Source organism: Entelurus aequoreus, linkage group LG26 (genome assembly GCF_033978785.1).
Source record: "Entelurus aequoreus isolate RoL-2023_Sb linkage group LG26, RoL_Eaeq_v1.1, whole genome shotgun sequence".
Lineage (NCBI taxonomy): Eukaryota > Metazoa > Chordata > Actinopteri > Syngnathiformes > Syngnathidae > Entelurus > Entelurus aequoreus.
Window position 1 is genome coordinate 3,899,246 of NC_084756.1, and position 15,424 is coordinate 3,914,669.

A 15,424-nucleotide genomic window follows, 5' to 3' on the forward strand; every position below is an offset into this window, starting at 1 on the left:
AACGCGAAATGGACATTCACAGTGACTTTTATCTCCACGACAATACATCGGTGAAGCTCTTTAGCTACGGAGCTAACGTGATAGCACATCGGGCTTAAATGCAGATAGAAACAAAAGAAATAAACCCCTGACTGGAAGGATAGACATAAAATCAACAATACTATTAAACCATGGACATGTAACTACACGGTTAATGCTTTCCAGGCTGGCGAAGATTAACAGTGCTGTTGCTAACGACGCCATTGAAGCTAACTTAGCAAGGGGACCTCACAGAGCTATGCTAAAAACATTAGCTATCCACCTACGCCAGCCAGCCCTCATCTGCTCATCAACACCCGTGCTTACCTGCGTTCCAGCGATCGACGGTGCGACAAAGGACTTCACCCGATCACAGATGCGTCAGATAGCGCGTCTGCTATCCACCTCAAAGTCTGCCTGTTTGTGTTGCTACAGCCAGCCGCTACTACACAGATCCCACCTACAACTTAATTGTTCATTAAACAAATTGCAAAAGATTCACCAACACAGATGTCCAGAATACTGTGGAATTTTGAGATGAAAACAGAGCTTTTTTGTATTGGATTCAATGGTGTCCTAATACTTCCGTTTAACTATTGACGTCACGCGCATACGTCATCATACATAGATGTTTTCAACCGGAAGTTTAGCGGGAAATTTAAAATTGCACTTTATAAGTTAACCCGGCCGTATTGGCATGTGTTGCAATGTTAAGATTTCATCATTGATATATAAACTATCAGACTACGTGGTCGGTAGTAGTGGGTTTCAGTAGGCCTTTAAACATGCTTATAAAGTTACATCAATATGTATATAAATGCTATAGTTTTACTTTTATTTCAAATAATTTAGTGCTCATTTTTTAGATGTTTTTGGGAAAACTAATTCTATATTTGTTTTTTTAGTATTTTCTATATGATATCTGTCAGAAAAATTGTATGTAAATTATCAAAAAACTTTCCGTTCTCTGAGTTCCCATTGAACAGATGAAAGCTGTCTTTGTTGCATCAAGCCAAAGGCTTGGAAAATTCCGCTGTGTACGATGGGAGGAGACGGGAGGGGTTATCTATTGTGATCCAAGACTTGCCCAAGTTCGATCCAGGACCAGCCCAAGCCCGAGGCATCTTTCTTTTGTGTTAATGTGACCAAAAACAATGGCTGTTTACATACCCCCCATTCCTTTAGAAACAGCTGTTGTGTAAACCGGGAATATCCAAATAAAAGAGGAGACGTAAACCTTTTTTCGTCAGAGCATGCTGGAAACTGTACAAGAGTACAGACCAGACGTTTCTCCTCAAATTGAGCCAAATTGAATTCTGTCTCTGTTTATTTCCTTGCTTCTTGTCTTGTTTAATAGATGTCATCGATGTTTGAACCTGACAATATCCACTATAACATATTGTAACTGTATTTTTCAAAAGTATCACTTGTTTTAGTGATAATGTCTAAAATAATCCACCTCTAATCCCAGTAAATGTTCATGTGAACATCTTTGTTTCTTTATGTCCCCTCTTGAACCATTTAAAAAAATAATAAAAAATGGTTCAAGAGGGGATAGAAAGAAACAAAGACGTTCACATGAACATTTACTGGGATTAGAGGTTGATGGGCTAACCCATTTTACAGTAAAAACTTTACATTTACAACATTACTGTAGAATTGTGTTTTTTAATTTTTTTTTACAACATATCACGGTAAGTACAACTGTTTTGGTTTGTTTTTTTTACGGTAGAAAAGCTGGCAGCTTAGTTGTCAAACTTTTTGTGTTAAATTTATATAGTTTTTTTCAAACATTATATTGTTAATGGAAAAACAGTACAAGTTCTTTTTTTATTCTGGCAACTTAGCTGCCAGTTTTTCTACCGTAAAAAAAAAGTACTGTCTGTAGATTTTACAGTCAAAAACTGGCAGCTCAGTCAACAGAATTTTAACGCAAAAAACTGTAGTCGTTTTTTTTTTCAATTTACAGTAATATGCTGTAAAGAACAATGCAAACTTTGTCAATTTTATTCATTTGATGGGTAGTTTGCTGTAAAGTTATGTATTTTTATTTAGACAAAAACATGTTTGGAAAGTATGATAATATACTGTAATATCTTTTGCAACATTGGATACTATTAATGTCAGGTTCAAACACTGATGACATCTATTAAAGGAGACAAGAAGCAAGGAATTAAACAGAGCCATAATTAAATGTGGCTCAATTTGAGGAGAAACGTCTGGGCTGTAGTGTTGAACAGTCTCCAGCACGCTCTGGCGAAAGATTGTACGCCCCCTCTTTTATTTGGACTTTCCCTGTTTACATAACAGCTGTTTCTAAAGGAATGGGCGGTATGTAAACAGCCATTGTTTTCGGTAACATTAACACAAAAGAAAAAGATGCCTCGGGTTTGGACTGGTCCTGGATCGAGCTTTGGCAGGTCTCGGATGAAAATAGATAACCCCTCCCGTCTCCTCCCATCGTACACAGCGGAATTTTCCAAGCCTTTGGCTTGGTGCAACAAAGACAGCTTCTTGTCTGTTCACTGGGAACTCAGAGAACGGATAGTTTTTTGATAATTTACATACAATTTTTCTGACAATTAAAGTATAAAAGGCATGCAATTTCAAACAGTACATATATTTTTTCTGTCAAAGTGAACAAAATGTATTACATTTAGTGAGAAAATATAAAGTACTTTGACACATATCATTTCCAGGTGTTTGGGGGCCAGATCTGGACCCGGGGCCTTGAAATTGACACCTGTGATGTACAGTTTGTAGCCAAAATATTTACAAGTTCAAAATGTTTAAAATAATGATTTTTTTGTAATTATTTACAAGTGCATGTATTAGAATTTGTACCTATTTTAGGGGTGTAAAAATAGAAAATAAATTTTCGAATTAATCACGATTCTTAATCGATTTAAAACAATCAAAGATCTATTTGTTTTCAACTTTGTGTCCAGTAACTCAGACAAATCATATTGATTTATATTCCCATATTTACTGTACACATTTGCTTTAGAAAAGACTAATGTGGGATACTTCAGTTACCTTTTTTGTATATGACTATTAAATGTTTGGGTAGCATTTTATTCAACTCAACCAGTTTTCTTTTTAGTAATATTAAAAAAATAGAGCTGTTTATTAAAAAAATATACATTTTAAAACAAAAATCATTCTGAATGGAATCGCACGGTGCCCAAAGATTCACAACCCTATTGATTACTGTTAGTAAAACTATTATTACAAAATACATTTTACTTTTTGTATGTATATTTTATTTACTGGTTATAAATCCCTTTCATTATTAATAAAAGAGAACTACATTTTTATTGTAATTTAATATATTAATATTGTGTTTAATGTATTTCACTTCAACACAGCGTGTTTGCACCTTTTAAGCTCTTTCAGGAAAAAATAGCTTCCCATGGAATATTTATAAAGACTTTTTTTTTTCCAATCACATGGAATATTCATAAAGATATATTTTTTAAATGACAAGAGTGGAGCATCTGTCATGAGCTCTGCGTGGAACCTACATGTGAGGAGAGGAGCTCATTTGGAGACCGTTTACCCTGAAGTCATTTAACCTGGTATGTGACACTTAACTGTTAGCATGCCAACATTAAAGTGATAATTTTTTAAGCTATTTTTACACTTTCTCTAATTCCCCAGCCATACACCTTAAATCATAACTTGGTATGTGACACAAGCTAATGTTAGCTTGCTAACATGCTAACTTTTTGAGCTAGTTTTGCAACCGTTTACACAAGTCAGAACTTGGTATGCGACATTTGTTAACAGTTAGCTTGCCAGTGTGCTATCGTTTGCATGCTAACGGTTAACAGATGTCACATACCAAGTTATATGACAAAGGTGTATGGCTGGGGAATTAGAGGAAAAAAAGTGTAAAAATAGCTAAAAAAGTTATCATTTTAATGTTAGCGTGCTAACATTTAGCATGTGTGCAGTAGTTGGCATGATAACAGTTAGCGTGTTTCATATATCAAGTTATATGACTCATAGGTGTATGCCTGCAAAAATAAACGAGTGTAAAATTAGATGAAAAACTTAACATGCTTAAATTAGCTTGGCAGCGTGCTATCGTTTGCATGCTAACGGTTAACAAATGTCACAGGGACGGCGTGGCGAAGTTGGTAGAGTGGCCGTGCTAATGTTAGCTTGATAACATGCTAACTTTTTGAGCTAGTTTTGCAACCGTTTACACCAGTCATATAACTTGGTATGTGACATTTGTTAACTGTTAGCATGCAAACGATAGCACGCTGAGAAGTTAACTTAAGCATGCTAAGTTTTTCATCTAATTTTACACTTGTTTCTCTATTTTTGCAGCCATACACCTTTGAGTCATATAACTTGGTATATGCAACATGCTAACTGTTATCATGCTAATGTTTACACACACATGCTAAATGTTAACATTTTAATGTAAGCTAGCTGTGTAGCTCATTTTGTACAGTTACACCTAAAACTCTTGTATTCAGACACTCGGCACCATCTTCAAAGTACGCCGGCTTCAGACGACCACCGGTCAGAGGTCCAGGGCACAGATAGCAGGCCCGTCAAAATTTCCACGGGAATTTTCTTGTTATACCGTAATAGGCAGCACAAGCAGTATGTTGTGCGGTCGGTCAGACGTGATCACTGATCTCCAGGTATTGTGACTCTCTGGCTCCCGCTGGTGGTACTTCTTATAATACTACACAAAGACTTAGCTGTAAATGATTGCTTTATTTCTCAAAGCAATGTCATGTGAAAAAAATCTAAGAAGGGTAAAAACACGGTCAGAAAACAAAGTCAAATATGCTGTGATGGGCGTGTCTGCAGAATGAGAGCAACTACATAGGATATAAATCATAAGTTGGTCACACTTCATTCTGCCGCACCCTCTTGTGGCGACAACAACAACTACTACACGTCAGCCTTATCTGTCTGGTCTCATCATGCCCGGCCTGACTGGCATCATCATGGGCCGGGGGTGCCGCATCATGTGAGGCGGTCCTGGCATCATCTGCATGGGCCCTCCCATTGGCGGACGCATTCCTGTTGAACACCACAAGGGCGGAAAATGACGTCCACGCCTCTGCGCATCGTATTGAACGCAGCTTCTCTCGCGGGAGTAGAACTGAACTTACCGGGGCCGCCTGGCATCATTCCGTGAGGCGGTGGTCCCATCATGGGCATCATAGGAGGGCCGGCCATGGGCGGAGTTGGCAGCATGCCTGGACGTGGAGGACCACCTGTGTGGAGGACATTGGTGGCTACATTTACACCCACATTACCAATCTACACATGTTGCACATGTACCAGAGAGAAATAGACTAGAATAGACTTTATTGTCATTATATTTGCATATAACGAGATTAAGAACTCCAATTTAAGGTGCGGTAGTGGAAACAAATATGGAATAAAAATAAATCACATAAGTAATAAAGATAAAAACTTCTTCAAGTATTCTCTGCTATAATTCCAACAGACATGTTGTACACTTTAAAAAGGTCCTTTATAATGCACAGGCACCGGAAATCCCGGACTATAAGCCGCTACTTCTTTCCTTATAAAATGGTGAAGCTAGTTTAAGGATTTTTCTTTGCTGACGGCCATAATACAAACAGTTTAAATCAGGGGTAGGGAACCTATGGCTCTAGAGCCAGATGTGGCTCTTTTGATAACTGCATCTGGCTCTCAGATAAATCTTAGCTGGCATTGCTTAACACGATAAGTAATTAATATATCAGCTGGTAATCACAGTGTTAAAAATAACGTTCAAAATATAAAACATTCTCATGCATTTTAATCCATCCATCCGTTTTCTACCGCACCTGTTCAAGAAGTCGCATTAATGGTAAGAAGTATTTTATTTATTATTGGTTAGCTTCAGAATAACAATATTATTAAAAAGAATAAGAGACTTATTATACTCTAAAAATGTTGGTCTTACTTAAAAATGCACGCATCTAGTTGTATTCAGTGTTAAAAAATATTAGATGGCTCTCACGGAAATACATTTTAAAATATTTGGCTTTCATGGCTCTGTCACGCCAAATTTCTTCCCCCTACAACCCCCCCCCATTTACTTCTGGGGTCATTTCTTCTTACGTCATTTCCTCTTACGATAGCACTTCGGATTTGACTGCCCGTCGCTGGAAGGATACTTGTTTTTTTTAATAATATAGCGTTAACAAAACGTCTGTATTAATCTGACAAGTATTAATCGGACAAATTAACTTGAGGACATTCCTGACTGCACATTTGACTCGTGGACATATGCGGAAATGAATAACAGTGTACAATAAGTTAATTCATTATCAATCAACATTATCAAACTTTATTCAAACTAAATGTATTCGTTTAATTCAGTTTTTTTTAGTTAAATGGGTTATACTTGTATAGCGCTTTTCTACCTTCAAGGTACTCAAAGCGCTTTGACAGTATTTCCACATTTACCCATTCACACACACATTCACACACTGATAGCGGGAGCTGCCATGCAAGGCGCTAACCAGCAGCCATCAGAGGCAAAGGGTGAAGTGTCTTGCCCAAGGACACAACGGACGTGACTAGGAAGGTAGAAGGTGGGAATTGAACCCCAGTAACCAGCAACACTTCGATTGCTGGCACAGCCACTCTACCAACTTCGCCACGCCGTCCCTAGTTCTCTGTGTAAGTGAACTAAATTAAAATGACATTTATGTGAACTTACATTTTTTTAGTTTCCTTCGTTGTTTTTACGTCAGCACTCATGTTTCCCATAAATCGTGTTACTTTGGGAATGCATATGTGAACAAATACTCATTGCACATTTGACTACCGTACAGGACGGAGAATTAAACGATTTTTGATTCGTTTTCCACGGGTCAACACTACTTCAGGGTTAATTTCGATCACTGTCAATGACGTAAGAGGAAATGACGTAAGTAAGAGGAAATTACCCCGGAAGTAAATGCGGAGGGGGAAGGTTTTTGTAGGGGGAAGAAATTTGGCGTGACAGCTCTCTCAGCCAAAAAGTTTCCCGACCCCTGGTTTAAATCAACAAAACAAAGCAAATACACTAAAAGATGTGGTATTGTTTGTGCTATGGCGCCATCTTTTGGATGAGTTTGCTCACTGCAGGTGCTGAAGTGCTTTGATTGCTTGATTGCAACTTTTATTAGTAGATTGCACAGTACAGTACATATTCCGTACAATTGACCACTAAATGGTAACACCCCAATAAGTTTTTCAACTTGTTTAAGTCCACGTTAATCAATTCACTCTTCTGTCAAGAGCAGGCCTGGCCAATTATTTTGACTCTGGGGGCCAAATTTAGAGAAAAAAGTGTGTCTGGGCCCGGTATATCTGATTTTTAGGAACATTAATACAAAACCTCACAATAATGTCTGATTGAATGCTAAAAACGTTATGACAGACCGCCTTAAAAAATGGAATGGGATTGTATTTGTTTTACTGCAGGAGACACCCAGAATGTACATGAAAATAAAGAATGTGGGATTTACAATATTAACTATGAAGGATAAAACACTGAATATTGACAACATATGAACGTCACACCCCCTCTCCATTGACATATTTTACAATCAAGCGAAACGCAACAAAAATGCAACAAACAGTGAAATATGAATGCGAAGGGTGAAAAAACCCCACCTACAATCTGATATATTTGATATATCACTAAGCTTTACAACTTTGTTGTAAAAATCTCCTTCCACGTCTGTCCGACACCCACATTTCAGGCTGTGGAAACGCTCCCCACCCACACTGCTTGGTGCCTCATCTGAGCTGCTGTGATTTAGATGACCATAGTAACTAATTAGATGACCTTAGTAACTAATTAGTAACTAATTAGATGACCATAATAACTAATTAGATGACCATAGTAACTACTTAGGTGACCATAGTAACTACCGTATTTTTCGGACTATAAGTCGCAGTTTTTTTCATAGTTTGGCCGGGGGTGCGACTTATACTCAGGAGCGACTTATGTGTGAAATTATTAACACATTAGCGTAAAATATCAAATAATATTATTGATCTCATTCACGTAAGAGACAAGACGTATAAGATTTCATGGGATTTAGCGATTAGGAGTGACAGAATGTTTGGTAAACGTATAGCATGTTCTATATGTTATAGTTATTTGAATGACTCTTACCATAATATGTTACGTTAACATACCAGGCACGTTCTCAGTTGGTTATTTATGCCTCATATAACGTACACTTATTCAGCCTGTTGTTCACTGTTCTTTATTTATTTTAAATTGCCTTTCAAATGTCTATTCTTGGTGTTGGCTTTTATGAAATACATTTCCCCAAAAAATGCGACTTATACTCCAGTGCGACTTATATGTTTTTCCCTTCTTTATTATGCATTTTCGGCCGGAGCGACTTATACTCCGGAGCGACTTATACTCCGGAGCGACTTATACTCCGGAGCGACTTACACTCCGAAAAATACGGTACTTAGTTGACCATAGTAACTAATTAGATGACCATAGTAACTAATTAGATGACCATAGTAACTAATGCAGATTCCAACCATTGAAAGACTTAGTATAGTTGAAGACTTACGGTCATTAGAAAACATCACTGCACATCATAATGGCAGCTACACTTTACATCTAAAATAATTATTTAGGAATGTCCCGCGGGCCAGATTGAAAAGCTTAATGTACCGCAATTTACCCAGGTCTGGTCTAGAGCCTATCTGTCAAAGTCTAGGCCCGCGGGATGATATTTGATTATTATTAGAAGCGGCCAGCAGGGCACAGCCACCTGCTGCTGCTGTTTTGCACGCACCAATACTCCATCAGTGTTGGCGCTAGGAATTTTCAAAACATCAAGTCATAACAATGGGGTCTCTCTGTAAAATTTTTGGGGTCCCACTTTTTTGTAAGCGTTTTGAAAAAAAAAGATAAATGTATGCATTATGCTGTTATATCTCACATTCAATTGTGTTCTGGAAAAAGGTTGTCATAAACATTACTTAATTCCATCCATCCATCTTCTTCCGCTTATCCAAGGTGGGATCGCGGGGGCAGCAGCCTAAGCAGAGAAGCCCAGACTTCACTCTCCCCAGCCACTTCGTCCAGCTCCTCCCGAGGGATCCCGAGGCGTTCCCAGGCCAGCTGGGAGACATAGTCTTCCCAACGTGTCCTGGGTCTTCCCCGTGGCCTCCTACCGGTTGGACGTACCCTAAACACCTCCCTAGGGAGGCGTTCGGGTGGCATCCTGACTAGATGCCCAAACCACCTCATCTGGCTCCTCTCCATGTGGAGGAGCAGCGGCTTTACTCTGAGCTCCTCCCCCTATCTCTAAGGGAGAGACCCACCAACTGGCGGAGGAAACTAATTTGGGCCGCTTGTACCCGTGATCTTGTCCTTTCAGTCATAACCCAAAGCTCATGACCATAGGTGAGGATGGGAACGTAGATCGACCGGTAAATTGAGAGCTTTGCCTTCCGGCTCAGCTCCTTCTTCACCACAACGGATCGATACAGAGTCCGCATTACTGAAGACGCCGCACAGATCCGCCTGTCGATCTCCCCATCCACTCTTCCCTCACTCGTGAACAAGACTCCTAGGTACTTGAACTCCTCTACTTGGGGCAGGGTCTCCTCCCCAACCTGGAGATGGCACTCCACCCTTTCCCGGGCGAGAACCATGGACTCGGGACTTACTTAATTTTTAATGAATTACTTAATTCATTACAAAAAATAATACAAAAAAAAACCAATTGTTATGCATAACTAAATGTATTCAGTTAAACATTCATTCACTTTCTTCTTTCCTTCATGGATCTAAACTTTACAGCTGCCGGTAGTTTTTGCTATATATTTATTGTAATATTTTCATAATGTGTTCTATTTTTGGCCAAAGTAAGACAAAGAAAACAATCTGAAGTTGTCTTATTTTTTAGTTTTATTGCCATGATTTTAATGTGCACAGATTTTCCTCCATGCTGCCCCTGAGTTAAAATTAGTTTGACACCATGTTGAACCGGAAGTACAAATTACCAATCCATTTTGTCAGTCGTCCATAGCATTTCTACTCGAAAAGATTCTTCATTCATCACTTCAAGAGAATTTGTAAGTTTTACAATATAACAAACAATTCTTACCTACTAATCATTCCATGTGTGATGTCGGTAGGATTGTTTTCATATTTGTATATGCTATTATAATATAATCAAGCTAGCATGGTTGGCTAATATGTTAACACGTTTACGAGTGTCCATGTTAGTAATATTAATTTACAACAGCATTATTTATGTATTGTTTCAGTTTCACAAATTCCTCAGTAAATTCACCAGAACGTCATTGTGGAGTTATTGAGTCAGTTTAGCTGATTGGAGAGCTAGCTTCCACGGCTAGTGGGTCCATGACCATGACTTATGTTTTGTTTGATCAGCCATTTTACTGCCGTGTTACAGACACTGTATGTTAAGTGCAGCTTCCCTTGGCATCATGAAGGTAGAGCCTTCCTTCTTCTTCATGACCATGATACCACCTCTGACCCACGTCTACGCTAGATGAGCACGCCACTTAATGGATAATAGCTGAAGAAGCTGGAAACATATTTATTTGCTCTACTTATTTATGGCACATTTTCTTTGCAAGAGTAGCCTTTGGTTAATCAGCCCAAAGCCAAGCATGCATGGGCTTGGCTTTGTCTCTGAATACATACATACTAGGGTTGTCCCCGTACCAAAATGTATTTCGATACTTTTGAGACTTTTCAAAATAAAAAAGGGACCACAAAAAATCTTAGGGTACATGAAACATATGTTTCTTATTGCAATTTAGTCCTTAAATAAAATAGTAAACATACTAGACAACTTGTCTTTTAGTAGTAAGTAAACAAACAAAGACTCTGCTGACGTATGCAATAACATATTGTGTCATTTATGTACCTATTATTTTGTCTACATTATGAGGGACAAACTGTAAAAATGTGTTATTAATCTACTTGTTCATTTACTGTTAATATCTGCTTATTTTCTGTTTTAACATGTTCTATCTACACTTCTGTTAAAATGTAATAATCACTTATTCTTCTCTTTTTTCATACTTTACATTAGTTTTGGATGATACCACACATTTAGGTATCGATCCAATACCAAGTAGTTACAGGATCATACATTGGTCATATTCAAAGTCCTCATGTGTCCAGGGACATATTTCCTGACTTTATGAACATAATATGAATTTTTTAAAAAGGAAAAAAGATATTGTGAGGGTAAAAAATATTGATGTAATCATAGTAGTATCGACTAGATACGCTATTGTACCTGGTGTCATTACAGTGGATGTCAGGTGTAGATCCACCCATGGCATTTGTGTACATTGTGACGCCGGTGAGCTATTGTATCCTCCTACGGTGTGTAGTGAAGCATGTTTAGCTATTCCACGTCTTCCAGTGATAATGCTATTTGTAAGAAACTCACTTTATTTGTCGCCATGGAGGCCAGGATTAGTGATTTAGAAGTAGCTAAAACACTGCAGACTGCAGATGGATGTTAGCTGGCATGTCTTAAAGCACCTCTTCCTGAGGGTGTTTCAGTGTTATAACTTCACCTTTATCTTTACTTTTTACACCAAAATGCATCCGTTCTCCCTTTTCTGTTTACACACTGTGTCTGCTTGTAAGTACTCTGTGTCTGTGCGCTGCTGAACATGCTCCTCTCCTCTTAAAAACCAGCAATGTCTCGACGTGCCGACGCGCCGTCATGCCCGGGAACCGGTACTTTTGAAACAGAGTATAGTACCGTTTTTGATTGAAATAGTACCGTACAACCCTAATACATACATAAATCCAAGAGATGCCTTTCTTGCTGCGTTTTACTAACAGCAGCAGAAAAAAGTACAGTCCAATAAAAAACACCTACCTGGTGGGGGGGCACCAACAAATGGCGTGGGGGGGATTTTTCCCTGTTGAAAAGCAGCCGCTGTTGAGAACAAAAAAAAAAGTCATTATCACACATGAAATACTACAAAACAGGGGTGTAACGGTTAATCGCTATCGATTTATATTCCTTAGATTCAACTCCATGGATCTGTGCTTGTCAAGTTTGCCTTCTGGACAATAGGTATCGATTGAATATCATTTTGAAAGGGAATCGATCGGAAAGGTGTTTTATTATTTATGCTACGGCGCCATCTTTTGGACGAGTTGGCTCAGTGCAGGTGATGAAGAAGCATTAGCCTTCCTCTGTAAACCCACATGGCTTTCTGCATTTCTGCTTGTCCGACATCATCACGGTATTTATTTATCATGTTTTCCTTCTGTTCACTACTTTTGTTTTACCTCTCTATTTGAAAGGGAGCCGTTTTGTGCTTTTTATGCTGCAATTATGTACGGGTTGCGACAAGTCTTCATGATACGACATATGTGTTTGAGACTAGCAGTTAGCACTTGGAGTAGCTGTAACGTTGTGAATAAAACAGCTCATTAAGACGACAACTGGATCCCTTCTTTTATCGTCACATGACACTCTAGACCAGTGTTTTTCAACCACTGTGCCACACCTATTTGGGTTAAAAATATTTTTTGCAAACCAGTACCGTATTTTTTGGACTATAAGTCGCAGTTTTTTTCATAGTTTGGCCGGGGGTGCGACTTATACTCAGGAGCGACTTGTGTGTGAAATTATTAACACATTACCGTAAAATATCAAATAATATTATTTAGCTCATTCACGTAAGAGACTAGACGTATAAGATTTCATGGGATTTAGCGATTAGGAGTGACAGATTGTTTGGTAAACGTATAGCATGTTCTATATGTTATAGTTATTTGAATGACTCTTACCATAATATGTTACGTTAACATACCAGGCACGTTCTCAGTTGTTTTTTTATGCCTCATATAACGTACTTATTCAGCCTGTTCACTATTCTTTATTTATTTTAAATTGCCTTTCAAATGTCTATTATTGGTGTTGGCTTGTATCAAATACATTTCCCCAAAAAATGCGACTTATACTCCAATGCGACTTATATATGTTTTTTTCCTTCTTTATAATGCATTTTCGGCCGGTGCGACTTATACTCCGAAAAATACGGTAATTAGTCTGCAAATGATGTGTTGTTGTTGAGTGTCGGTGCTGTTTAGAGCTCGGCAGAGTAACCGTGTAATACTCTTCCATATCAGTAGGTGGCAGCCGGTAGCTAATTGCTTTGTAGATGTCAGAAACAGCTGGAGGCAGTGTGCAGGTAAAAAGGTGTCTAACGCTTAAACCAAAAATAAACAAAAGGTGAGTGCCCCTAAGAAAAGGCGATGAAAGTTAGGGAAGGCTATGCAGAACAAAACTAAAACTGAACTGGCTACAAAGTAAACAAAAACAGAATGTTGGACGACACAAAGACTTACTGTGGAGCAAAGACATCCGAGCATGACATGACAATCAACAATGTCCCCACTAAGGATAAAAACAACTGAAATATTCTTGATTGCTAAAACAAAGTAGATGCGGGAAATAACGCTCAACGGAAGACATGAAACTGCTACAGGAAAACACCAAAAAAAGAGAAAAAGCCACCAAAATAGGAGCGCAAGACAAGAACTAAAACACTACACACAGGAAAACAGAAAAAAACTCAAAATAAGTCAGGGTGTGATGTGACAGGTGGTGACAGTACACTTACTTTGAGACAAGAGCTATATTGACGCATGCTTGGTTATGGTTTAAAGTCATATCCAACAATTGCGACAACGACTTTTTACTGTCAACTGAGTTTCATTTAGTGATTTCTGCTGGTGGTGTGCCTCCAGATTTTTTCAACGCAAAAATGGTTGAAAAACACTGCTCTAGACCATACTTTTGTTTTTGCTAGTCTCGTTTTAAAGCAACAAACCCAACAGTACGTAACGCTACGTCTGTACGTGTTGAATGAGGGAGACAGCAGCAAGACAATCACTTCATACCAAGACTATTAAATATAGTTCAAGTATATCTGACACCAAAGACATGTGCAGTAAGGATAATTCCAACCCGAATTTTGGAGGATGCGTTTTTATGCGCTACGATCCGAATGACTACCGGCATAAACCACCCGTCTCGATCTGAATTACATTTTGATCCAAACGTGTGATCGGGTCAAAATATTGCAAATGGCATGTTTACATCAAGGGTCGAATCGTTTAAACTAATCTCTCTACACGGTAAACTACAGTGCAACTATTTTTAAAATACTTACTTGTTTTATCGATCAGGCTCTGGGCCTGTTCCTCCATCCATTTCTGGTAGTAATCTTTCACATTTTCTTTGTGTTTTCTGCCACTGCAGTGGGTCTTCCTCACCGAAGGCTAAATAGTCAAGTGCAAGAACAAGGAGAGAAGTCATATATGTTGTTTAACTGAAGGATATTACAAGAAACGTGAGGAGCCAGGGTCATTTGGACTGCTGTAGAGAGCTTACCGAGTCATGTGTAAGGTAGGTGTCACAGTAGTCGCAGTAAAACCTGTGGATGGAGCACAAAAAGACAGTAATGATAAACAAGTGGTTGAAAAACACTGTTCTAGTAGACCTTCCTTCCATGATTCATTCAATGATATGATGTGCACAAGCAATGCTATTAGAAATCCATGATGCAAAAATAATAAAAGTGTGATATTGCATAAATAATCTCACTATTAGTATTTAGTGAGCTCGCTATGACCGTTTAACGAATAGTGGCTATTTTGTAACGAATTCATACATGATGTAATATTTCTGACACATAAATCTGTATGGATATTGACTGCACATACGTTGATAAAACATCAGAAAAATGGAAATAGCACGAAGTGAAAATATTCTAATCTAGAAACTTCCCCTCGCAGCGACTTGGCTCCAGCAAATAGACGCAGCCGGAACTAAGCTACCGACGCTTCAAAACAAAACAGGTCCATTATTTTCCTTATTTTCTCAACTCACTAGAGAATAAAAATAGATAAACGTTTTTTTCAATTGATTTCCATTCATGGCTTTACATATTTAACGCGACTAACAACGAATGATTCATTACTTACTTCGGCATGTCTGGGGAATGAGAGTCGGTCAACGGCCGACTCGCGTGTTCCTGATAAATGTTCCCACCAGAAATGTGTCCGAGTCACAATTTGTTCCGGGTGGAAGCCGAGCAACAACGTCATTATGTTCCGACTAAAATTTTACGTTTTATATATATATATATATATATATATATATATATATATATATATATATATATATATATATATATATATATATATATATATATATATATATATATATATATATATATATATATATATATATATATATATATATATATATATATAATATATTTATACATATATGTATGTATATGTATATATATATATATATATATATATATAATATTTATATATATATATATATATAATATTATATTTATACAT

General features: G+C 37.9%; 1 protein-coding gene across 1 annotated transcript; it reads right to left on the minus strand.

Annotated features, from left to right (window-relative positions):
- Positions 1–4,740: 4,740 nt before the first annotated feature.
- snrpc (small nuclear ribonucleoprotein polypeptide C) lies at positions 4,741–15,151 on the minus strand. Its single transcript, XM_062037532.1, has 6 exons — positions 15,035–15,151; positions 14,442–14,484; positions 14,221–14,329; positions 11,910–11,969; positions 5,160–5,264; positions 4,741–5,067 (listed from the first exon to the last, which is right to left on the minus strand). Exons 1-6 carry the CDS (start codon positions 15,040–15,042, stop codon positions 4,949–4,951), a joined length of 444 nt encoding a protein of 147 aa, XP_061893516.1. The 5' UTR covers positions 15,043–15,151; the 3' UTR covers positions 4,741–4,948.
- Positions 15,152–15,424: the final 273 nt, after the last annotated feature.

What these genes read in the sequence shown, in the direction of transcription:
- snrpc (XM_062037532.1), bottom strand. An exon ending in CCTACCTTACACATGACTCG is followed by an intron (nt 14,330 to 14,441) that starts GTAAGCTCTCTA and finishes TTGACTATTTAG; the next exon opens with CCTTCGGTGAGGAAGACCCA. An exon ending in AATGATGCCAGGCGGCCCCG is followed by an intron (nt 5,068 to 5,159) that starts GTAAGTTCAGTT and finishes GGTGTTCAACAG; the next exon opens with GAATGCGTCCGCCAATGGGA.